The following is a 24,645-nucleotide window of genomic DNA, read 5'->3' as shown; positions in this document are numbered from 1 at the left end:
GGTTGAGGCGTGTTGAATCCTCAACACGTTACTATGTCTTCCAGGGCTAGTGGATGTGGGCAAGACCTGGCAGCTTGGCACTGTAAGGTCTTGATGTTCTGACTGGCCCTGAGCACAAACACCTGACTCACTCATCCATCCCACTTGGTTGAAAAGACCACTTCAAATTCCAGGAGGTTGTGATCTTTGGACAGTGGAGATCCCCGCTGAACTGTTACTATGACTGTGGGACAAACCACTGAATGTTATGTTAATGAATCAAAAAAATAAAAAAATTTAAAACAATCTTCATTTTCAGCATGAGCTTTCTAACAACCCTGTTAGTACAGCACTGATGTTACAATGTCAACCTTGTTGAACAGAGACACCATGATTGTTAACATGTTAATTGAGTTATTTTAGCCCTAAAACAGACTGATCAAACTCTAAAACCATATTAAATTATCCTGTCATTAAGGACCCCAGCACTACCTACAACTGTAGTGGTTATGTCATGGCTGCCTCAGACCCAGGGCATGATGGGTAACTGATCACATGGTTACAGAGGATGACAGAGCCTGCTGGTGATGTGAACTTTATTCACCCAATAACAAACAAGATCAACAAAAATACATCCCATCATAATTACAGGGACTGACCACATAAACAGCCCCACTCCTCTTTCATATTGGCTGGTCTGGACTCCAATCAAAGTGTTAAACACAGTCGCCTTTTTTGTTGGATTTTTGCACTCATTTTCATGGTAACAGACATCCATTTTCAGTTCTGTGTGTGCCTAAAGTCTCAGTTCAGAAGAGCTAAATTTAGGTTTTAATGAACATTTGAACTTTTTTTTTTTTTTTTTTTAACCAAGATGAAATTTAGCGGCTCTTGGGCTCAAGCTAACTATGTGCTAAATGGTTGGAGGAATATAGTGTGTAGTTGTATGGTGGGGGGACGGGGTGGTGAAATACCCAACAATGTGGGTGGGGTTGGGGGTAGGGCAGTAAAGTCTTGGAGCTTGGCTTCCTGCTGGTAATGTCCCCCAGTGTGCAGAGGGTGGGACACAGGCATAATAGGAGGGATGATGAGAGAGGTGGGGAGAATGAATAGTGTGTGAAGGTAGGGGAGGGGCAGCAGACAAGTAGGTGGGAGGGAGTGGCGTTTCATATGGCAAATGCAAAAGTTGTGGAGGTGCCAGAGAATCCTGGTACAGAACAGAGGAGCCTGGGTTAGTTGGGCTGATGAGGGGGCCTTCCATGGAAGGGGTGGGGCCTGATGAGAGGAAGAACATCAGTTGATGTTTGTTCTGGTCTGATCCATCATTTAATATAGGAGAACCATACTGACCACTGGCACCAGGTCCATCTGTCTGCGCATCCATGCTTCTGGTAGATTCTGGGTAGGGAGATGTAGGCGGGTGGGGTCCTCGAGCTGTTTCAGTGTATAAAGGTGGAGCAACTGGGAGAAGAACAGAACCAGGTCAACGGTTCTAATTCCTGTGTGTTCGCAATGAAGAATTGTTGCATAGTGTACTAACAGAAATATGATAAAGCTGATTTTCTAAAGCTTTTCCAAGGAATTCAAGCACCTGTGCAAAGCTGTGAGGTAGCCACCAACACGAGAGGGTGCATTACCGTGAGAGGGCGACTCCTGGCTCAGGCAGGGCACGTAGTGCTGGAAGGGGCCCTCTGCTGAGTTGGTAGCATATGCCTGCTGCTGCCAGTAGCTCTGGTGGTACCACTGGGAAGGAGGGACAGACAGATGGACAGAGATGTGAGTCACTGCACATTTGTAAGAAAATAATTCTAAGAGAAATCTCTTACTTGAACTCCTAAATTGAAATAATACTGGAGAACTCTGCAGTCTGTCAAGACGTAGAGCACACACACAGACAGACAAGCACACACATTAGGCAGTTAAAGTAACCAATGACCGTTGAGCGATTGTGGCTCCAAGTCACCATATCTGGCATCAAACCACACCTGGACCACATCTGAAACCACCCTCTTGTTCTATTTCCTGCTCCCTACATAGTAAACAGGGCGAGTAAACTACTAGTGACCACCCTGATTAACCAAAAACTGTGGTACTCGTATCAATACCGCCAGATCTATGTCAGCACTGTTCAAGTTAATTTATTTGTTCAACTATAAAACATTAACTGGTTGCTTGTTGATGTTCTATTGTGTCATTAATAGTTAATTTGTTATGCAATAATTAGCTTTGTGTCTAGCTTCTCGTGTGCGACCGTAATGTTCGATGGGATATATTTCTTTGAGGCGGGATATATTTGGTTTGAGGCGCATCAGTTGTGCACTATTTTTCTAAAGTTCATTATAGGAAAAAGTGTACCAAGTAGGGTGGTGCAATGATCCTCATTTAACATTCAGGCACCCTCATTAGTGCAGTACAGGTAACAGAGGTGGTTTTGGACACAGGCAAGAACTTGCAGATCATTGAGGGTGCAGATATAAGACTGATTGGTGAGTTAGAGATAAGATGGACAAATAAGACAAGTGGACCTCTGGGCAAATCACTTCCATTAGGGTCGTAGGAGTAAGGAGGTGGAGCCACCACTGAACACAGAGCTTCTCCCAACTCATTAACCAACCAGGGTGAAGCAGCTGGGATCATCATGGCAACTGGGGGGGGGGGGGGAGAAATAATATTCATTCTAGCAGCACAAGTGAGAGAGTGTGTGGTGGGGGGGGGGGGGGGGGGGGGGGGGGGAGACACACGGACCTGGTCGTGACTGTGTGTGTGTGCTTGCTGGCAGGTGAGCTGCAGTCACTCGTGATGAAGGTGAGGAGGGGGAGGATGAAGAGGAGGAAGGTGAGGAGCAGATGACAGCAAGTGGTTTGACCTGAAACAGTCATGATGTCAGGTGTTGGTAGATGATTTGAAGCACTCGTATTGTGAAACTCATTATTACCTGCTGAGTGTAGCAGTAATTCAGCCCTGGTCTTGCTGGGGAGTCTGTGGTTTCTCCTTCCTGCTCATCCTTTCACAATAAGATGAAAATGACTACAGGTCAGAATGACTGTAAGGAGACAGCTTGATCTTGTCTGATTTCCCATCACAAGTTCATCTGGCAGCTACAATCATATTTTTCCCTAAACAGTCATAGCAAAACTAAACAAACTGACCTGATGGTCAATCTCATTAAAGGAAGCAGAGATTAACAGATATACATACAGTATGTACACATATACATTAATATACACTGCTCAAAAAAAAAAAAAAGAAAAAAAAAGGAACACTTTGAAAATACATCAGATCTCAATATGAAAAGGGTAGGGCAATGTCTTAGGAACGAAAGGATGGCAGATCTTTTAATGGAATTAAAAGTTTTCAGCCTCTAGAGGGCTTATTTGTATACACAGTCAAAAAAAATCAGAGTAAAATACTGTAATGTTGCGGCAGGCTAGTTAATTTTTCCAAAATTCAATTTCTGCAACTCAAAATGCTTGTCAATATCTTGTGTGGCCCCCATCTGCTTGTATGCAAGTTCGACAACCTCGTGGCAACCTCCTGAGAAAACGGATGGTGCCTTGTGGCATGTCTTCCCAGATCTGTGTAAGGGCATCCCTGAGCAGGAACCTGGCGGTGCCTAATGGACAGAACATAATGTTCCAGAGGTGTTCTATCGGGTTTAAAATCAGGTGATCATGAAGGCTACACAATTGTATCAATTCCTTCATCCTCCAGGTACTGCCTTTCAATCATCAGGAGGAGCCCAGGACCTACTGCATCATTGTATGGTCTGACAGTGGGTTGAACGATTTCATCCCAATACCTAATGGCACTCAGACTGCAATTTTCTAGCCAGTAGAGGTCTGTGCATCCCTCCGTGGATATGCCCCAAGAACCACCACCAAACCTGAATGATGTTGCAGGCAGCATAGCTTTCTCCTTGTCTTCTCCAGACTCATGTCTATCACAGGTGCTCAGGGTGAACCTGCTCTCATCTGTGAAAAGAACAGGGCACCAGTGGCGAACATGCCAATTCTGATGTTCTCTAGTAAATGTTAGTCGAGCTCCACAGTGCTGGGCAGTGAGCACAGGGCCCACTGCAGGATGTTGGTCCCTGAGGCCACCCTCATGAAGTCTGTTTCTGAGAGACGGTCACACTAGTGGCCTGCTGGAAACCATTCTGTAGGACATGATCAGTGCTCAACCTGTTCCGCCTTGCACAAAGGAGCAGGTATCGGTCCTGCTGATGGGTTGAGGACCTTCTACGGCCCTGTCCAGCTCTCCTAGAGTGACTGCTTGTCTCTTAAAATCTAGTCTCTTCTGGAGATTGTGCTGGGAAACACTTTAAAATTTTCTTGCCATGGCACGTGTGGATGTGCCATCCTGGAGGAGTTGGACAACCTGTGCAAATTCTGAAGGTTTAAGGAATCACCTCATACTGCCAGTAGTGAAAATGACTCAAGCCAATACCAGCACTAGTGAAAAACCAGCCAAAAAAGATATAGAGGGAGAAACTTAAAATTACCTCCACGTAAAACCAGTCCTGTTTTGGGGGTTTTCTCATTGTTGCCACTCTAGTGCACCTGTTAATTCCATCAACACCAATACAGCTGAAAACACCCTCTGCTACTTTACCATTTCATTAACAGTCAGGTTCAACTGATCTCATGCTATGCAAAATAGAAAAAGTGTGACTGACACACAATTTTAGGCTTTAGAAAACTTCCTCCTTTACCAAATAAAAATAAATACATTTAAAAAAAAAAATAAAAAATAATCAGTAGAAAATGAGACATTGGCTAGCAGTCTCAACTAACTGGTTTGAGTTGGAGGTCAGGTTTTACCTGATTGGCAGTTGGATCAGCAGAACTGTAAACACCTGAGGTTGAGTGGGTCTGATCTGCAACAGATCACACGTCATTCACTTCCTATCTGCTGCTCAAGAGTCAGACATTTGTCACTTGACTTCACTAACCTTGACTCGCATAGATGTAGTCTGTGAACTCAGCTAACAAACAGGAAGCAAAAACAAATAAGGACTTAAAGACTTTACTTTGTCCCAGGTGACGGACCAAAGATCAGTCCTGTAGCCAGCCACCAGCATGCTGTGGGAACTTTCATCCTTAAAGACTCAGATCAATTATATGAAGATACAAAGGTTAGCTTATAATTTTTCACTTCCTTTGCAATGTAGCACAATAAAGGGTAAAACCATTTAATTGTGCAGCTACAGAGACTGATTTAATGACCAAGATGATGTTTAAAAAATACAATATTAAATATATATATATATAAATACAATATTACAATATTTTCAATTTCAAGAGATCAGGAGAAAGATGATCACAAAGATTTACTAAATCTTACCGTGATCCTCCACAGTGCAGTTCTCCAGCTCCTCCTCTGATGAACACACAGGTGTATTTCCAGGTGGCAGTGAGGATGGGAGGGGTCCAGGGCCTCTCTGAACCTGGTATGTGGAGCTGGAGGTTCCAGGTGGAGCTCGCATGGTGGGGGATGGAGGCACTGCTGGACTCTAAAAATGAACATCACTCAGTAAGTTACTGACTCATAGGTTCCTATAGCTCATTTCCTTTTCTCACCGTCAAAGAGGAAAAGACAGCATCGCCACCATCATCGAGCTGGTAGTAGGCCATGGCTGGGTCCAGGTCTCCAGGCTCCCCCACAGGGAAGCTAAACTGACACTCTTTATTCAGAGCTGCCAGCTGGCGACGACTGCGCCTTGACAAACCATAGTACTATCGTTAGACCTGAGCCGAAGGACCTGTGGCTTATTCATGTCAAAACTCAGGAGTAATTTTCACCCTTAGTTGTCATTACACCCTGCTCCTGTGGGGGCAGCTGCTGACCTTTATTCATTAAAATGGCTGCAGCCCAAAGCATTTTAAATTCAGATTCACATTGGAGAAAGCTGCAGTCGTCACACCTTTGCGACCTTCCTCCTGAATCCCAGTTTAGATCAGCTAATCTTTTCACACCTTCAATGATTATTCATTGAATCCATATTTAAAGAGAACAACAAACTTATCCAAATTCTTGGCCACAATCTCTGACAAATGATTGTTCGTGGTTACCGCGACCTGAAGGTGTAGTTGTCGTAGTCCTGGCAATACCGTCTTCCAGGGTTGTAATAGGTCAGCTGGGGACCAATCAGATGACGGTTCAGAAAGCGAGCAGAGCTTCTGACCAGAATCCATCAAACAAATAAATATACACAGGCCGTCAGTCCAAATGTTCAGAGGTGTGTTAGTCATACAAACACATGAAACACAGATCAAACCTCACCTGGCTGCTCCGTAGCGAGGTCTGGCTGTTGGGGGAGCTTGGCGGTGAGGGGAAACGTAAGGGTCATAAGATATGGCCGCTGGTGTTGGGGGAGGGGGTGGACGAGGAGCTGCTGCTTGAAAACGAGGTGGCAGCCCAGAGGTTGCCGGAGTCCCATAGGAGCTCGGTGGTGCAATCAGGAGCTCCGCCCCCTTCACACCACTGCTACCGCGTGACTTTCTGAAGTAACGATGCCGGTGACGCTGACCTCTGGAATCCAAATCTGACAAAAATAAATAAATACAGTCACTCAGTCCAGAGGAGCTAGCAGTCAGTCAATCACAAAACATATGTACCAAGTTCTCCTTTTCGAGCAGGAGCAGCAATGTTCCAGGCAGGAACTGGATTGACGGGTTTAAGATCTGTCAGAGGAACCAAGTGCCTGATACACAGAGGGTTCAAGTTAGAACATTTCAGTTTCATCTCACCTGTCAGGTGATCAATAAGAGCCCTCCCACTGATGTCATGTGAAATGGTTGTTCCAGACTCTGCAAGAACTGACATTTGTTGATGAGAAACAGAACATTGGTTATGACCAGGACATTTCATACACAGGAAACTCAAGTGGTGACCTCCTGTCCCAGGCCCCTCCCCCTGCAAGACACATCATGCTCTTTGGCCACAGATGAATGTGCCATGTTTGTTGCTCCACAAAACCATCAATTACTGTTCAATCTTCCACATTGTCTATGCCCACTGAATTTCTGACCACTCACTCAATTGGTCTTAGACACCAGCAGACGAAAAAGATCTGCTGGTTCTTCCAAAGAAAGGATTGTCTGGTTTCTTGCAGAGTGTAGGACAGCATGAAAGTGTGTGTTACTTCTCTCCAAGCTCCTCAATGAAGACGGTGACGGCTGACGTTTGTGCTCCTACTTCCTGGATGAAGGCATTGTAGTACTTCCCTTTTGGCTCCAGGCGTACCTGAAAACACATCTTTTCTAAGTTCCCAAATAAAAAGGATCCAAGTTCAGAGCGTTCATCACTCCTCTGAATCATTTCTGGAAAATACTTTTGGTCCAGGCAGTCTCCTGGGATGACTCGGCACCACAGCAATAATCACAAATGTTCAGTCAGAAAATGATGATGATGTCCAGTTACAGTGCCCCCTGCAGCCACTTAGAGACAAAGACTTGTGAAGCCTGAAGTTGAATATTGACCAAGAACCATGAAATAATAAAAATGAAGATCAGCAGTTTGCCATGGAGACAATTCTGATGTTGTCCAGGAGTCCAGCCTCAAAGTGGGTGTGGTTGCTGCCAGCTGATTGGTCCGAGGATCTGAGGAATCTTTTCGGTGCATTGCTGGATATAAATCCAGGCGGGAGAAACTTTTTAATTAAATATTCACATTCCAATAGGTGAATGAACTGATCGGAGACCATGTGCCCATAAGGGTCCGGGATAGAACCAATGACCTAACTGGAACTGAAACTCCAGCCCAACCACACCTACAGGCGTGCATACAGCTAAAGCTAGGCTGCTGTGTGTTCAAACCTGGTCAAGTATGTGATACAGCATCAACTAAAGGAAAGCTGAAATCACCATCAGGAGAGGTCGAAATCAACGTGAACACCAGACACCAACTAATTCACGTCTCATGGCAGCAGCAGACCAAACACATGGCTGCAGGAACCACAGGGTTTCTGACTGAACTCCCAATTGCCAAGCCAAAACTGAAAAGCTGGGACTGGTAGTAGAAGCTATATGTTGAAATATCCAGGTCATTGCCAAGGTGCCCTTCAGAAGGGTACTAATCCAGTCGACAGCAAATCCCTCAGCCTGACAGATCTGTCAGTGACATCATGTGTTCCTCCTCTATGGAGACTAAGGTTGTCAATCAATAACTAGTCTAAGGAGCCATTAAACATTCAACTCTACTTTTATGCTCCCTAAACTAGAAGAATCTCAGACCCAACAGGAAGATTTGTGGGGCAACAACAGCATACGACAATGACAATACATCGCAGCTGAGACATGAGACGTATGCGACGGTGCTGGCTGGCTGGGCGGTGTTACCTGACACTTGTCTCCCAGGAAGTATTGCCTCCCTGCAAACACCATGTACTCCGCCTTCTGCATCTCTGTCAGCACAGGACACGCCTCATGTGTAGTGATGTCAATGATGATCTCACACTCAGGACTTTTGACATTTCCATAGTTGATGCAATCAGTTGTTCAAGTGACAGTTTACCTTTACAGTTGTCCTGCCACACATCGAACTCCAAGTTCCTGTAAACATCTCTGTCCAGAGACTTCATCACCTTGTAAGGTAGGGAGAGTCTGGAGAGGGGCGGGGCTTCTGAAGGAGGCTGTGCAATGAAAGCCACAGAATTCATCAGGTACTTAAATTTAGAGCAGAATCAGGAAATAAAGAAGTTGCTTCATCAGGTAACACAGAGCACCCTCGATCTTGCACACACTAGCGGTCACATGACTCACCTTTGCATCATCGCTCACAGATAATTTCTCCTCAGAAGCTCCACCCACCTCTGACTCCTCCCTGCTGGTGAAAGAGCTAGGGTTAGTTTTTTTGGACTATTTAAAAAAGGTCCCGTATTATGTAACATTTAAGAGAACTAATATTTCTCCGAGGCCCCCAGAAGTGCATTTTAAGTCTGTGCAGGAAAACTATCCCCATCTTCCAGATCAGGGAAATTTTTGGATCAACACATGTTGAATACAGTGTTGCGTGACCTCTGACAACTGTGTGAAACAGATGAAAATCAGCATAATATGGGACATTTATCACACATAATTTTTAGTTAGTCATGAAAAAGTGCATTTTTCATTACTGCAGCAACACAGGAAGAAAACACCCGCTGAGCTGGATATGCAAGATCACATTGTGCATTTTAACATCGCAATCCAAGAGGTGATCTTGGTGATGAGCAATGAAAACATTCGTGGGTGTAGAGCAGGGGTGGGGAACCTCCGGCCTCCGGGCCGTATACGGCCTACGAGACCATTTCTACCGGCCCGCAACGCAATAAGATTTTTATATTTTATATGTGCACTTATACAGTGGGACCGTTCGCTAAACTCCGCGAGCTGCGAGTAGCAGCGGTAGCGTATTTTTGCCTTTCGTATCCTGAAATTTCTTTCGTAACGAGGAAATATTTTCCCGTTTTCTGAGATAAAACAGACGGTTATGTTATGTCCGAGTCAAGGTCAGGGTCAGTGAACACAGCATGTGATGTACGTAGTGGGCTGGACTGATTTACACGGACGAAAAATGCTTAGCGAAACACGCTAAACTCGACGAGTTGAAAGGACAGATGAGTTTGGATAAAATTAACGCTCTTCGCCGGAGTTTGGAGGCTCAACAAGCAGCTTTCACACGACCATGTACCGACAGAGAATATTACGCGTGCAAGTTTTGTGGTGAGTGAATTAATAGCCACGAAGCTGAAACCTCACGCCGAAGGAGAGTTCGTGAACGCGCCTCGTAGCCGCCGCTGAGGCGCTCGCGCCGGACAAAGCTAAATTGTTTCAAAGCGTGAATTTTTTTTCGTGAATAACTATTGAACTAAGACATATATTGTTATGATTCCAGTGGCTAACGGTATGTTTTTATGGTCAAGGAATCTAAATATGTAGTCAAAGTATATGTGGGACTAATATTTATGGTGGAAATCACAATATGCCAGGAATTGTTGCGCTTGGCGGAGGTCTGCGCTCTCCGAGTGCTTTCTAGTTGTTGTTGTTATTATTGTCTTTATCTTTCTTTCTTTTTCATTTATTTTCTTGATTATCTTGTTGTATTGCAGTTTTTGTGAGTAGAGGCCTCGAACAGGCCCTTACGGGTCTCTTGCCTCAACTCTGCACCTCTTTTTATTGTTTTGTATGATCATGAAAACATATTTTACTTGTCATTTTATTCTATTTTTTTGGTGATTTTTATATGCATGTGTGCTAAATAAATAATTCAAACTCAAATGCAGCAATCATGAGACTTAGTAACACAGTAATTATAGACTTTTTTTTTTTTGCATCCCTAGGTATGTGTTCATAATAGTATGGCCCTCGGAGGACTTTATAAAAATTGAAATGGCCCTCGATATGAAAAGGGTTCCCCACCCCTGGTGTAGAGTATGTGTACCTTTGATTCCTGTCCTCTGGAGTGTCATAGCCAACATCAATATCACTACACACGGACAGGCTGTTTCTGTAGCGACGCCCTCCGACTCTAAAAGCCTCCATTGCCTGGCAGAGCTCCACCTCCGCCAAACCAAACACTTTGGTATACAGCAGCTCATAGAGGAGAGCTATAAACAAACATTGAACTTAGCTTGGTCCACAGAACAACCCTCCTGCACATGTCCAGACTCCAGTGACGAGAAGTCAAGTTTCAGTTATGACTCAGGTGATTCACAGCTGCTACATATGTTTTTCATCCAACCAGTCCTACAAGGGCTGTTATCCAGGCAACTTTTCTGTTCTACCCAGTTTTTACAAAGGAAACTGGGATCCCAGGTGAAAGCAGGCAGGATTGCAGGCTCTGTAGGACTGGGTTGATGACCACTGGTTTATGTTACTCAGGTGATGCATGTTAGCAGTCATCAATGGTTGTGAAAACATCTCAGAAGGTTGCACTCACACTGACAGTGGGCAGCAGACATGGGGTAGCTCTTCGGGTAAACTATATCATAATGTCCATTAATGGAGCAACACAGCGTTACCTAAGCAACAAGCAAGGTAGCACTGAATCACATTTCAGGCTGTGAAACCCACTTCAGTTCCATATTGCAAGAAAACATTCAATTGCTGCACCTTGTCAACAAAGTCCGCCTCTGTAATCACTGTTGCCGATTTTCCCGGATAACGATAGATCTGGAAGCACCGCCTACATACACAAAACACTGTTAGCATAGCATTGAGACAGGAAACGGTTGCTGAATTAATGTGATATCCACCACATTCAAATTATATCTTAAACACTTGATAAATTGGACTTGTTACTTGGGTAGTTCTCACCTGTACAGCTGAGACAGAGCTTTTATCTCCACCTGACCCACCGTCTCCTGAAAACACCATCACTGGGCATCAACACCTGCCACGATCATTGAACCATTAACACCCACATGATGACAGACTCACCTTTGGGTCCTCCAGACGCTCCAGGTACTTCTCGAAGGATCCTTCAACAAACTGACATTAATGAAACAAGAACAGCTTGATTCGGATTCTTGACACAATTCCTTCCATGGTTAAAGGCCTCAAACAGCTCAGTAACAGGTCAGCAACAAGCAGGTCACTATGTGACTTGTCAATAAAGTTGTTTGAAACTCAAACCATCAAACATGCCAGTGCGGTGAAACTTAGAGAGTAAATGAGATAAAACAAACCATCCACTCTCTATGGACAGGGGCTTCTTGGACAGTTTCTAAAGGACAGAAACCTCATTGACCGGGTCAATGAGAATTGAGAATAAAAATATCAATAAAAATATTGGCTGATCCGATGTAGCTGGTCAGACCGGCAGGAAACCTCAAACGAATGACTCTTCATTTCACCTTGTGAAACTGTAATTTTGCAGTTGATGTTTTGGTAAGCCGTTTGTGAGCAGTGTGATATGTTGGTTTAAACAGGACATAAGGGGGTGATTTACAGTAGTGTCACACCGCGGCGGTATCACTATCAACTGCCAAAGAGCACTACTCCACATAAGTTGGGTTTTTTGCCCAATCAGTGGCTGGTATTGACAGTTGTTACAAGAATCAATACTATGAAGTAAAACAAATCGGCCGCATACCTGGTATCAGTACTCACCCATCCCAATTAACAGTGTTTTCTGCACCAGTCCAAACACACTTTTACATCCACTCATGTAATCTCAGAGTGTTCAGGCGTTTATCACTAATGGGCACACCACCCTCAGGAATGATCTTGTGGACATTAATGGTCTCCCAGCATCACCTCTGTGGGTAGCCAACGGCTACAAAGCACTAAAAACGTGCATATGCCAACGACCAAGTTGGTGTAGAGCACAGCACATTCAGCTTAATCAAAAGTTAAAAGTATGCACACTTCTGTGCATACACACCCTTATCCCCGAGGCCCCTGCTCTGCGTACGATCTGGTCCCTCTAAGCCTTTGTTCGTTTGTGAACGTTGCTCTCACTTATTTTAACAAAAAAAAAAATGATGAAGTCCATCTTGACATGAACCATCAAAACTCCTAAAACAAAATAAATCTGAATCGACTCACCGGTTCAAAGTTGCACCTGTTGGCTCGCATGAAGTTGGCACAATCCTGCCGGATCTTTTGATGATAGTTCTGAGAGTAATACAACTAAACACAAATGAAGTTTCTTGAGGATGTATTAGCAATAATCGGTATTCTACTCATTTATTTCCTTCTCCCTTTAACGCTTCGAACTCAGATTAAACTCATGGCGCCTGCTGGAAAAAAAAAGGTCAACAATTCATTACAAATTGTCTGGTCTCCATGGTAACAGAGAACGCCCTTAACTGAAGTCTCCTCATCAGTCCTTAATTACTGTATTTCAGTTTAATTGCTAAACACGGCAGCGGCTCCCATAGCCCCGTGCTAGCCCACCTGTTCTGATACGGCTCGGAACAAACTAGATGCGTCTCGGGCCACCATCTTCCGGTACAGACCCAGGCTGCACAGGTACTCGTCCATGTTAGCGAAATATTTTTTAAGGCCTTTCTGCATCCCTCCACCTGTATGATAAGAACACAACACACAGAAAAGACGAGTTGTGACTTTACTACATGCACCGCCCGCACACACAGGTGAGTTTAATCACAGCTGATCACCTGCTGTAGACACGCCCACCGCCAGGCGCGCTTACAAACCAAAGCGGCGAATTCTGTAAACAGTTCCCAGCACAAAATGGTGTACAAATTTAGAATCGGAGCCATACATTAATTCGTAACATTTAAACAGGAATGTGAGCACTGCGACTTAAATCAACAACTCACAAAAATGTACACATATTATGACTCCGTCGATCCTTCTTCTAACCATTTTTCCCTTACGGGGTCGCAGCGGTCACAGGGACCTTAAACCTTACTGCCTCCGGGTCAGAGGCGGGGTCGCCCTGTATCATTCTCTTGGATTCTCGTGTATAAACATAAGTCTAGCCGTCAGCACCTGGTGGCAGTAATGTAACGTTATCAGGAGAATTAAGTCTAAGAAGAAGAACTCAACGGCCGCGCCTGCGCAGACAATCACAACAGCCTACTGTCACCGTGTGGGTCGTCATGATGTCGCTCTGGCTCAGCTCCATCCGTGTTTAACCGACTTCTTTGGACCAAATGACTCTTCTCCGGAGGATCGGTGGCTTCTCTGTTCGCTCATGTCGCTCCTTCAGCGGCTGTGCTCCGGAGCAAACCGCTACCTGGGTTCGAAGTACCTTCGTGGAATTCTTTCGGCAGAAATATGGACATCTCCTGGTTCCTTCCTCCCCGGTCCGACCCAGATTAGACCCCAGCCTGTTGTTTGTCAACGCCGGTATGAACCAGGTATGTGTGGACCAGCACGGTCAAGCCAACCAACAGTTCGACAGAAGCTGAAAAGGACAGAGGGTAAATAGCTGGTTATACTGGGACAAAGAGGGTAAATGAACTGCTTATTATGGGACAGGTAAATGACTGGTTACACTGGAACAGAGAGGGTAAATGGACTGGCTACATCGGGAAAGAGAGGGTAAATGAACTGGTTATTCTGGGACAGGTAAATGACTGGTTATACTGGGACAGAGAGGATACATAACTGGTTACACTGGGATAGAAAGGGTAAATGAACTGGTTATACTGGAATATTCTTTTCAAGATGTGGCATTTTATCAGTTGTGTTGTATCTGGATCCAGTAAAATGGCTGCTGTGTCCTGAGTGAAGTGTTGTTTCAGTTCAAGCCCATCCTCCTTGGGACAGTTGATCCACGCAGCAAAATGGCGTCATATCGCCGTGTGGTCAACAGTCAGAAATGTGTGCGTGCTGGTGGCAAACACAACGACCTGGAAGATGTAGGTCGTGACGTGTACCATCACACCTTCTTCGAAATGCTAGGAAACTGGTCATTTGGAGACTACTTCAAGGTAAAGATGGAATTGTTCCTGCTGTGGGACAAATGAAGGAATGTTTGATCTTCAGGACAAAGAAAATAGGTGTTATCTAAAGAACATGTAATCTTTGTTCAGGAAGAGGCATGTAGCATGGCATGGAGCCTACTCACTGAGCATTATGGGATACCAGCCAGCAGACTGTATGTGTCTTATTTTGCTGGAGATGCTGCCTCAGGTCTGCCAGCAGATGAGGAGACTCGACACGTCTGGCTGGACATTGGGTAAGTCCTTGTCCCACCATCATCCTCCATATAAGGACCTGTCTGAAATGGTTACCTTCAGCTTTACCTTTTGGGCTTTGGGTGGGTCTCTTCTGTCCTCAGGGTTCCTCCGAGTCGCCTACTGGCTTTTGGCTTGAAAGACAATTTTTGGGAGATGGGGGACTCAGGTCCCTGCGGTCCCTGCACTGAGATCCACTATGACCATGTGGGGGGTCGTGACGCCGCAGCTCTGGTCAATGCTAACGATCCTGACCTGGTTGAGATCTGGAACTTGGTCTTCATGCAGTACAACCGGTTGGTACTTTAACCCGAAGCAGTGAAACCAGTTACTTGTACTGGTCAGTTCCCAGTATAAAACTCTGTGTGTGTGTGTGCGTGCGTGTGCGCGTGTGTCAGGGAGGTCAACGGCAGTCTGCGTCTGCTCCCCCAGTTCAGTGTGGATACTGGAATGGGACTGGAGAGACTGGTGAGGGTCCTTCAGGGAAAGAGGTCCAACTATGACACAGATCTGTTCACCCCACTGCTGCACGCCATCCAGCAGGTGCTGCTGTTTCTGCTTGGCCCATTTTGTTGAATGTTGTAAACAGACACCCTGGAGTGTTGACTGAGCATTGACTATTGCTATGCTGATGTATACCACCAGAGGTCAAAAGTGGGGCCTTATCGCGGCAGCATGGGCACAGCAGATGCAGGGAGGGTGGACATGGCATACAGAGTGGTGGCTGACCACATCCGCACACTGACAGTGTGCATCGCTGATGGAGTCTATCCAGGCATGTCAGGAGCAGAGTGAGTCATAAGTGTGTCATCTGACTTGGAATCATCCAGTCAGTGCTGTGGTAATTGTGTCTCTGTTTGTCAGGTTGGTCTTGAGAAGGATTTTGCGGCGGGCTGTCCGTTTCTGTAACGAAGTACTTCAGACCCCCCCAGGAACGCTGGCCAGCCTGGTTCCCACCGTCTGCCATATTCTGGTGAAATACATTTCCCATAATCCCTTTGATCAGTGAAGAGAGTAACACAACCATTTACCAAACTGTTGATTTTTTTGTTGTCAGGGTAATGTGTATCCGGAGCTCCACCAGGAGTCCAACACGGTGAGGGACACTCACAGGATGCTGAACCAGCAAGGTTACAATGGAGACAGTTGTGATCACATGACCTCGGCAACCCCATGTCAATCCATTCAGTCTTTTTTTGCCTTTGTGTGGCTTTTCTAGTCAGTGTTTTTCTAGTTAGCATAGGAGGGACCAATGACACATGTTTTACCTGCAGTTCTGGAACAGGAAGTTTGTCACCAGACGATTGATTGATAGCAGCAGCTTCTTCTTCCTCAGATCATAAACATTATCAATGAGAATGAGCTTCACTTCCTGTCATCACTGCAGCAGGGCAGCAGGGTGATCCATCGAACCCTCAGCAAAAAGGACTACAAACATGGAGTCTTTCCAGGTCAGCAGTTTTTGCAGCTGCAAATCACATCAAACACCTTAACTTATACATGTGCCTGTGTGTCAGCTGCTGTGGCCTGGTCTCTGCACCGGGACCTGGGCTTCCCCCTGGACCTGGTGGACCTGATGCTGGAGGAGAGAGGGGTCCGTGTGGATCACCAGGAGCTGAACATACTGATCACTGAGAACAACAAGGTGTTTAGTCCTTGGCACCCAGGTGCATTTTGGGAAGATATTTCTTGCACTTTAAAAGGAATCGGATCCAAAAATATATTTTATATTTCGTCTGTGATCCATGTGTATGTGTCACCTTGGCTGTTGAGCTAAAATTCAGTATCGCCTCTGTCTCAGGTGAGGGGGCGACTGCAGTCATGTGATGAGAGTAAGCTGACGCTGGATGTGGCCACCCTGGCGGAGCTGCAACGCCTCAGAGTGCCTCACACTGATGACAGTCTTAAATACCAGTACCACCTGGAGGGTGACACATACGGTAGCTCCCACTGGGATGGCTAACGCATCTCTGTTCCGGCTGTACTAACGCATTGGTCCCTCCAGTGTTCCCACAGTGCCATGCCACTGTCCTGGCTTTGTATGACGGTCAGACTCTGGTTGCTGAAGTCCCCGAGGGTCGGCGCTGTAGTGTCATTCTGGACCAAACCTGTTTCTACACTGAGCAGGGGGGGCAGTCACACGACCACGGCTACTTTACCAAGAATGAGCTGCCGGTCAGATGAGTACAGAGGGAAAGGGAACTGTGGGAAGTGGCATGGTTCATGTGAGATGTGACTCCATCTGTGTGATTTCTTAGGACATGCCTTACACTGTGGAGACTGTGATCCAAGTTGGGGGGTATGTGGTCCATCAGGTGACTGCAACAGACCACCTCAAGACAGGAGATCAGGTCCAGCTTCATCTGGACAAGGTAGTCTTCACATGCACACAGTACCATTAACCTGTTTAGTTGATGAGTGTGTTCTACATAACCATGTAGAGCAGGGGTGCTCACATTTTTTCAGCATGCAAGCTACTTACAAAATGACCAAGTCAAAATGATCTACCCACCACAAAAATGCAAAACATCTAATTATTTTCAAATTTATTGAGGATTCTTTGTATGTACAATGTATGTTGATGTACCTTGCATAACCAAATGAGCCAATTTTGCAAAACACACATAATAATTAACTAATAACATTTTTTTGTAATTGCCTGAGTTTACTTTGATGACTTGCACTGAATTTAATCAGCCAGGGACGCATAGTCCGGACAGTAGCTGCTGACAGCCAGCCTCAAGCACACTTCCAAATGTTCATCAGTCATGGTGGAACAGTATTTGGACTTAATAATCTTCATGTACTTTATAATCTTCAACGCACTTCGAAAATGACATCGTGAAAAAAAAGTCCATGAAAGTGATATGTTTTTGTCTTAGTTCCGCTCCCTAAATCATTTTGATGACCATAAGGCCTTTAGCGATGGCTTAAATTCAGAGGTAATTCGCTGAATAGCTTAGCGCTTCTGACTGGTTGCCCTGTATGTCAATCAAGTAACAGGATTGATGATAGGCTGACATCGTAAGTTCTGCTGCAGCGCCGTTGTGTGCGCTTGATTGGTCACCTGAATGTCAAATTCAGTTGTCATCTAACTGGCTGCCCTGTATATCAATCAAGTGACGGGATGAATGATAGGTTGATATTTCACGCCGCGATCGACCAGTACTACCTCCGCGATCGACCGGTAGATTGCGATCGACATAATGAGCACCCCTGATGTAGAGGATTAGGGTGTGACTATATAGACTTCTTTTTCTGAACACCTGATGACTTGATGGTTCCTCTTTGGAACTTTTCTTATCCTTCAGATCCATAGACTGGCCTGCATGGTGAAGCACACAGGCACCCACATCCTGAACTTTGCCCTGAGGAACGTTTTGGGTCCCACAGTTCAACAGAGGGGATCACACGTCTCAGCCGATCGTCTCCGCTTTGACTTCAGTGTCATGGTCAGGCAATTGATTGTTATTGGCACCTAGGAAGTCAGAGCTGCTGAGTTATGGTTTATAATCCTCAGGCTTCACTGAGTGTGTGTGAGCTGCAGCGGGTCGACAAACAAGTGTCTGACATCATTTCAGCCAACCACAGCATCTACAGCCAGGAGATTCCTCTGCGGATGGCACGTAACATTCAGGGTTTGAGGACAGTAGACGAGGTCGGTTTGCCTGCCTGCCTGCCTGCTGCCTGCCTGCCTGCCTGCCTGCCTGCCTGCCTGCCTGCCTGCCTGCCTGCCGCCTGCCTGCCTGCCGCCTGCCTGCCTGCCTGCCTGTTTGCCTGCCTGCCCGCCCGCCCGCCCTTCATGGCTGTATTCCTCTTTTAATGTGTGTGTGTGTCTCCACAGGTGTATCCTGACCCGGTGCGTGTTGTTTCAGTGGCAGTGCCGGTCTCTGACCTGTTGGTTGGACAGCCAGACAGACAGACATCTGTAGAACTCTGCTGTGGAACGTGAGACGCGTCAGATGATCAAAGAGTAGCTAAAGAATGCAGAAATCTTTGTTTCTCATGTAGAAAGTGTGACCACACATGGAAATGTTCCCATCTAGAGGAGTGACACCTTTCCTTTTACTGTCCAAACATTTAGAACATATTCCCATTGTAGGCATTTAATACTTCAAGACACAAGCCACCATGTCATGTGACTAAACTACCAGCTTCCTGCTAGAGCCACCAAAGCAGAGCTGTAGGGGAGTGAAGAGAACCTAAAGAGGGAAAAGACAAGTGCTGTTAGGAGAGCAGGAGCTCTGAGAAGGGTTTTGGTTGATTCACACCAAAAGTGACAAAGTGGCCACAGCGACGGCAAAGCTCCCGCAACTGTATGTGTCACTTATGTTTTTCTATTTCCTACAATCTTTAACTGTAAACACACACATTTTGCCTCAGCATACAGACGCAGCCTGTTAGCTGGTTTACACGTCCCTCCGGTAGTCCACATCTTGCCAGATGTCCCCACAACCCCCAACACCTTCTGACAGGCATTATACTTTAGTTTTGTGTCTTTTCAAAAAGGTCAAATATTTGGATAAAGACTGCGAATATTCATTTTTCCTCCATTTTCTTTCTCCCTTTTAATTTTTTTTTGCTTTGGGAAACCGACTCGCCTGTGATTGGCTGTTGCCACAATCACATCACGGCTCATTTGCATGAAGTGGAGCTTCTCTCAGCTTCACCCTCACCCATCTGTGTGAGCGTTCATTGAAAATGAATGGCAGCCGATCACTGCTGTCTCTTGTGGTGTGAATGCAGCTTTGGAAGCTGTGTGTTGAAGGAAGATAGGATCACCCCTGTTTGAGGGTTCACAGGTTCAAGACAAATAGAGCTACAGCCACCAAAAGGGTTTGGTCAGTCATTCAGACTTTGTCTTCTCAGTCATCTGCTACAGACTGGAGCCATCAGGGATCTGTTGATCATCTCTGAGCAGCAGATTGTGAGGGGAATGAGTCGGATCATTGCTGTGACGGGACAGGAAGCCATACGGGTCTGCTATTGACATTTTAAATAGAAGCCTATTCTGTAAAGCTTATGAAGGTGGGTTTATCTTCAGCAGACGACCTGATGGTGTTGGTGTTGTTTCTCCAGGCCCGAGAGGCTGGTCAGCTGTTGTTGCAAGAGGTTGACTCTCTAGCAGCCAGACTCACAAGCTCAGCCTCCAGCAGCCTCAACGCCGCCCAGCATCTGGCTGAGCAAGTTGGAGTTGTCTCTGATGTATGTGTACTACCCATAATGCATCAGAGCTCAGGAGATGTGGAGATGCTGACTGAGGCTCTTCTGTGTCTGACAGGCTGTGGATAACACCGCCATCCCTCAGTGGCAGCGCCGAGAGCTACAAAGCCGCCTGCGAACACTGCAAAGGAGCGCCAACACTGCTGTCAGGAAACTGGAGATCAGAGAGGTGACAACCATGCACACATACACGCCTAGCTCCATCCTACCTGCAGGAGCTAGTGATACCTTATCAGCCCAATAGACCGCTCTGCTCTCAGAATGCTGGTCTACTTGTGGTTCCCAGAGTTTCTAGGAGCAGAATGCGGGGCCGAGCATTTAGCTACCAGGCCCCCCGCTGTGGAACCAGCTCCCTGTCCAGGTACGGGAGGCTGACTCCATCGCTACTTTTAAGATCAGACTTAAAACCTACCTCTTTAAAAAAGCTTATTGTTACTAATTCTGTAGTTCCAGTTACTATCATAGACAGACAAATTATCATACTTAGGGGGTTGTCTGATCATTAGGTTAACATCTTAGCTATGCTGCTATAGGCCGAGGCTGCCGGGGTCCAGAAATATGATCACCTGACAGGCCTCTGTCACCCCCCCACTGGGTCATGGTTTCCTCTCCTCTCCTTTTCTCCTCCTCATCAAGCAGACTAGTTATGCTGATTCCTGTGTAGTTTTACTGCTCCCCCCCCCCCCCCTTCTCTATTCATTTACAGGCATCGCCGCCTTCAGAGCTGCATGACGACCTCCGGCCCCGCTGACCCGCTGTATAAATAGTGTATTTTTGTGTGTGTTTTTGTGTGTGCTCTGTGCTCTCTCCTTCTCCCTCTCCTTCTTCCTCTCCTCTCCTTCTTCCTCTCCCTCTCCCTCTCCCTCTCCCTCTCCCTTTCTCTCTCCTCTCCTCTCCTCTCTCTCCTCTCCTCTCCTCTCCTCTCCTCTCCTCTCCTCTTCTCTTCTCTTTACCCAGCCGGCCATCAGCAGGAGGGTCCCCCTACATGAGCCTGGTCCTTCTCAAGGTTTCTTCCTGTTAAAGGGGAGTTTTTCCTTGCCACTGTTGCTTGTTGGGGGTTAGGCCCTGGGATTCTGGAAAGCGCCTTGAAACAATTTTGATTGTATAAGATGCTATATAAATAAAGATTGAGAGGACTTTCCTCAGTGTTGTTTCCTCATGCATTATTCAGGCTGCCACCAGTGCTCAGTCTCTGCTGGAGAAGAATGGCAGCAAGGACCTGCAGGTGGACTCTGTGAACACAGACAGTCTCTCTGTGAGTAAACCTCCCACAATGCACCAGGGCTGATGACATCATCAGTGTGATCACCTGTGATTTTTCAGATTTTGATGAAAACGGTGAATCACCTGAGCACTGCTGCTCCTCACAGTCATGTGATGTTACTTGCTCACCAGAAGCATTCTGGGAAGGTTCTTTGTGCCTGTCAAGTTCCTAAGGTAATATTCCACATCATCTGATGACATCACATCAGGGCAGGTTGGACTGATTTTCCTCTTTCTCACAAATCAGAGCTCCACATTTCTCTCAGCTTCTGATTGGGCAACAGCTGTGTGTGGTCACCTCGGCGGCAGCGCTGGGGGCTCGGTGTTGGTTGCCAAAGGAACAGGGAGCAGCAGTGACATCAGCGAGGCTGTGAAGTGGGCAGAAGAGTTTGCCCTGGCAAAAATCAAGCCTTCACAGGGGTGACAACATCACAACACCTGCTGACAGGGAGTGTTTGTGGGGTCTGGAGGGCGGAGCCACATGGATTACCTGTTAGAATGCTCACTGTTAGCACTTCTGTACCATGAAGGACTGCTGGCTCCACCCACAGCTGCATTCAGACATTTGGTTAAATATAAAGTGCTTTGATACTTAGGCTGAATGTTTGTGTTTGACAATGATCATAATCTGACTATATTTATTCCGGAATAACCGACTAAGAATAAACTGGGTGTTGCTGTAATCACATTCACTGGGACCAATCAGAACTCATCAACAATCATCAAAATTGATCCTCACATCGACTCGCAAATACACCAGAAAGGATCAGTGACAGGAAGTGCTCAGTCATGTTAGCTCACCTGTCCAAGCTAAAACTTGACACAGCTATATAGGTCATCGGTCACCACAGGAAACACACTGGTGTTTCTATGTTCTGTTACAGGAGGGACAATGACAAGATCACATGACCACAACTCATCACAGGGTTCCCATTAGGTCAGTTTATATGAATCAGCCAATTAGAGGAAGACTCAGGTACTTCTTGAGGCATGCTGCCAGAGACAAATAGTTTGAGTTGAGCTGAAGGTCGGTCATGTTACTCTGAAGATCCTCTGCAACTCATAGCACATCTCACGGCATTGCAGCACAAACTGCTCCATCAAAAGACGATGGGGAAGATCCATGTTTGTAAAAACGTCAGACTGGCTTCTGTGCTCTGAACGACATGACAAACCAGAAGGGAAGGCAACAGCAGGAGGCCCAGACTAGACCTCAGATTGTTAGCAGACACTGGTGGGGATACAAGATCAAACAAGTGCTTTTAAGGTTAGCAGTAGTGTTTTAAAATCACTCCCCAAATGCAACAGAAAACCAATGGAGAGAGAGACGAGTCTATTAGAGTGATTTTGCAGTAGCGTTTTGGATGTGTTGGAGTACATAAATAGTAAAAGAAAAAGGTACGCTGTTACCCAAACAACAAACCATGGGTGACAAGTGACCTGAAGGCCCTTTTGAACAAGAAGAAGAGAGCCTTCACTGCTGGGGACCCGGCTGAGCTCAAGAGTGTACAGAAGGAACTGAAACGCAGTCTGAAGGAGAGCAAGGACACCTATAGGAAGAAGCTGGAGGAGAGACTGGAGAGGAACCAGACCAGCGATGTTTGGAGTGGGATGAGAACAATCACTGGCTTCCAGAAGAAAGGAATACGCTCAGCTGATGGGAACGTGGACCAAGCTAATGAGTTGAACCAGTTTTTCAACAGGTTTGATTCTAGCTCCCCCTCCCCCAGCTGTCCCAATATTCCTCTGGATAACAATGGGTCCCCTTCACACCTCTCAGAGCCCCTAACATCTCTGCCAGCTTCTTCCCCCTCCCACCCTACATAGATTCCAACATGTCACCCATCCCCCCGACAGGACTATCCTTCACGTCTGGCCAGGTGAGGAGAGAGCTGGAGAGGCTCAACCAGAGAAAGGCTGCCGGACCGGACGGCATCAGCCCACGAGTGCTGAAGAGCTGCTCCAGGCAGCTCTGTGGAATACTGCAGCACCTGTTTAACCAGAGCCTTCATCTTCAGAGGATCCCAGTGCTTTGGAAGACATCCTGCCTGGTCCCGGTGCCGAAGAAGACCCGTCCTGTGGCACTGAGTGACTACAGGCCAATAGCACTGACCTCCCACATTATGAAGGTCATGGAGCGGCTGGTGCTGTCACACCTCAGACCTCTGGTGAGCCCCCTTCAGGACCCTCTGCAGTTTGCCTATCAGCCCAAGGTGGGGGTTGATGACGCAGTGATATACCTGCTACAGAGGGCTTACTCCTCCTTGGACAGACTAAACACCACAGTGCGGGTCATGTTCTTCGACTTCTCTTCTGCCTTCAACACCATCCAGCCAAGACTGCTGAGGGCTAAGTTGGAGAACATGCAGATGGATGCTCCCCTTGTTTCTTGGATCGAGGACTACCTGACAGGTCGGCCACAGTTTGTGAGACTGCGGAGCTGTGTGTCCGACCCCCTGATGAGCAACACAGGAGCTCCTCAAGGAACTGTGCTCCCCCCCTTTCTGTTCACCACCTACACAGCTGACTTCCAGTACCACTCTGAGACATGTCATCTCCAGAAGTACTCGGATGACACAGTCATAGTCGGGTGTGTGGAGAATGGACAGGAGGATGAATACAGGGACCTTGTGGAGAGTTTTGTCAGGTGGAGCAGGGAGAACCTTCTGCAGCTCAATGTGACCAAGACGAAGGAGATGGTGGTGGATTTCAGAAAAAGCAAGTCCCCTCCCTCCCCAGTCTGCATTAGTGGGAAGGATGTGGAAATAGTCTCATCTTACAGGTTCCTGGGTGTTCAGCTGGACAATAAACTGGAGTGGTCCACAAACACCGATGCTGTCTACAAGAAGGCCATGAGCAGACTCTATTTCCTCAGGAGACTCAGGTCCTTCAGTGTTTGCAGCAGGATGCTCCACATGTTCTACCAGTCTGTCATGGCTAGCACCATCTTCTTTGCTGTAGTGTGCTGGGGTGCAGGCATTAAAGCAAAGGATGCCAACAGATTTAACAAACTCATTAAAAAGGCAGGGTCTGTTGTTGGATTTAAACTTGCTAACTTAGACGAGGTGGTGAGGGACAAGATGGTGCTGAAATTGCGGACAATCATGGACAATCCCTCCCACCCCCTCCATAACACAGTGGACAAACTGAGAAGCAGCTTCAGCAGCAGACTCCTGCAGCCTCGCTGCTCTAAGGAACGGTACAGGAAGTCATTCCTGCCGTCCGCCATCAGACTGTATAACTCATCCTAACCCAGCCAATAACAATAACTGTGTAATGCTTATGTTGTAATTTTATTTCTATTTTATTCTATATTTATGTATATATGCTTATAATATGTATATAGTATGTATATATATATTATATATATATATATATGTGTGCTTATAATATATGCTGAATATATGCTTATAACATTCTAATCTTATCTGTATTTATTTATTCTGTTTCTATACTTTGTATAGGTTGCTACTACAATTCAATTTCCCCACGGGGATGAAAAAAGTACATCTTAATCTTAATCTTAAAACAACTGGGAAGAAACA

General features: G+C 46.2%; 2 protein-coding genes across 15 annotated transcripts; one reads left to right on the top strand and one right to left on the bottom strand.

Annotated features, from left to right (window-relative positions):
- Positions 1–558: 558 nt before the first annotated feature.
- alg13 (ALG13 UDP-N-acetylglucosaminyltransferase subunit) lies at positions 559–13,436 on the bottom strand. Of its 11 annotated transcripts, XM_057035863.1 has the most exons (27): positions 13,250–13,422; positions 13,085–13,137; positions 12,861–12,988; positions 12,510–12,593; positions 11,400–11,450; positions 11,277–11,323; positions 11,073–11,145; positions 10,900–10,981; positions 10,402–10,567; positions 8,742–8,805; positions 8,494–8,611; positions 8,319–8,383; positions 7,124–7,224; positions 6,597–6,682; positions 6,262–6,523; positions 6,051–6,158; positions 5,559–5,697; positions 5,323–5,491; positions 4,931–4,963; positions 4,800–4,855; positions 2,915–2,983; positions 2,725–2,845; positions 2,505–2,624; positions 1,806–1,846; positions 1,617–1,722; positions 1,330–1,440; positions 559–1,254 (listed from the first exon to the last, which is right to left on the bottom strand). In XM_057035863.1, exons 3-27 carry the CDS (start codon positions 12,978–12,980, stop codon positions 893–895), a joined length of 2,754 nt encoding a protein of 917 aa, XP_056891843.1. In that variant the 5' UTR covers positions 12,981–12,988; positions 13,085–13,137; positions 13,250–13,422; the 3' UTR covers positions 559–892. The 11 variants fall into 11 exon arrangements, 10 of the variants coding, with proteins under 10 accessions (XP_056891843.1, XP_056891838.1, XP_056891841.1 ...); XM_057035858.1 differs by lacking the exon at positions 13,085–13,137 and having other exon boundaries at positions 13,250–13,436; XM_057035861.1 differs by lacking the exon at positions 13,085–13,137 and having other exon boundaries at positions 5,559–5,691; positions 13,250–13,436.
- Positions 13,437–13,466: 30 nt separating this feature from the next.
- On the top strand, positions 13,467–21,788 carry aars2 (alanyl-tRNA synthetase 2, mitochondrial (putative)). 4 transcript variants are annotated; one of them, XM_057035848.1, is made up of 22 exons: positions 13,473–13,792; positions 14,180–14,368; positions 14,471–14,616; positions 14,719–14,910; positions 15,013–15,157; positions 15,260–15,405; positions 15,479–15,587; positions 15,672–15,710; positions 16,002–16,065; positions 16,132–16,259; positions 16,416–16,554; positions 16,620–16,789; positions 16,873–16,986; positions 17,926–18,066; positions 18,135–18,272; positions 18,459–18,562; positions 19,484–19,592; positions 19,694–19,819; positions 19,896–20,006; positions 21,009–21,092; positions 21,161–21,274; positions 21,348–21,788. In XM_057035848.1, the coding sequence occupies exons 1-22, from the start codon at positions 13,586–13,588 to the stop codon at positions 21,522–21,524; spliced, it is 2,892 nt and encodes a 963-aa protein (XP_056891828.1). In that variant the 5' UTR covers positions 13,473–13,585; the 3' UTR covers positions 21,525–21,788. The 4 variants fall into 4 exon arrangements, with proteins under 4 accessions (XP_056891829.1, XP_056891828.1, XP_056891827.1 ...); XM_057035847.1 differs by having other exon boundaries at positions 15,951–16,065; positions 18,135–18,236; XM_057035846.1 differs by having other exon boundaries at positions 15,951–16,065.
- The last annotated feature ends 2,857 nt before the right edge of the window (positions 21,789–24,645 follow it).

Source organism: Takifugu flavidus, chromosome 6 (genome assembly GCF_003711565.1).
Source record: "Takifugu flavidus isolate HTHZ2018 chromosome 6, ASM371156v2, whole genome shotgun sequence".
Taxonomy (NCBI): Eukaryota; Metazoa; Chordata; class Actinopteri; order Tetraodontiformes; family Tetraodontidae; genus Takifugu; species Takifugu flavidus.
The sequence above is the reverse complement of the archived record's forward strand: the minus strand, read 5'-3'. Positions and strand labels throughout refer to the sequence as shown.

Bases quoted from the DNA above. Each gene is read 5' to 3' on its own strand.
- alg13 (XM_057035858.1), bottom strand. From the start codon at position 13,295: ATGGTTAGAAGAAGGATCGACGGAGTCATAATATGTGTACATTTTT. The intron at 11,146-11,276 runs GTGAGAACTACC...TTGTGTATGTAG, and splicing joins GCTCTGTCTCAGCTGTACAG to GCGGTGCTTCCAGATCTATC. The intron at 7,225-8,318 runs GTAACACCGCCC...ATGTGTTTTCAG, and splicing joins TCCTGGGAGACAAGTGTCAG to GTACGCCTGGAGCCAAAAGG.
- aars2 (XM_057035846.1), top strand. From the start codon at position 13,586: ATGACTCTTCTCCGGAGGATCGGTGGCTTCTCTGTTCGCTCATGTCGC. The intron at 15,588-15,671 runs GTGAAATACATT...TTTTGTTGTCAG, and splicing joins CCACCGTCTGCCATATTCTG to GGTAATGTGTATCCGGAGCT. The intron at 18,563-19,483 runs GTGAGACGCGTC...TTGTCTTCTCAG, and splicing joins GTAGAACTCTGCTGTGGAAC to TCATCTGCTACAGACTGGAG.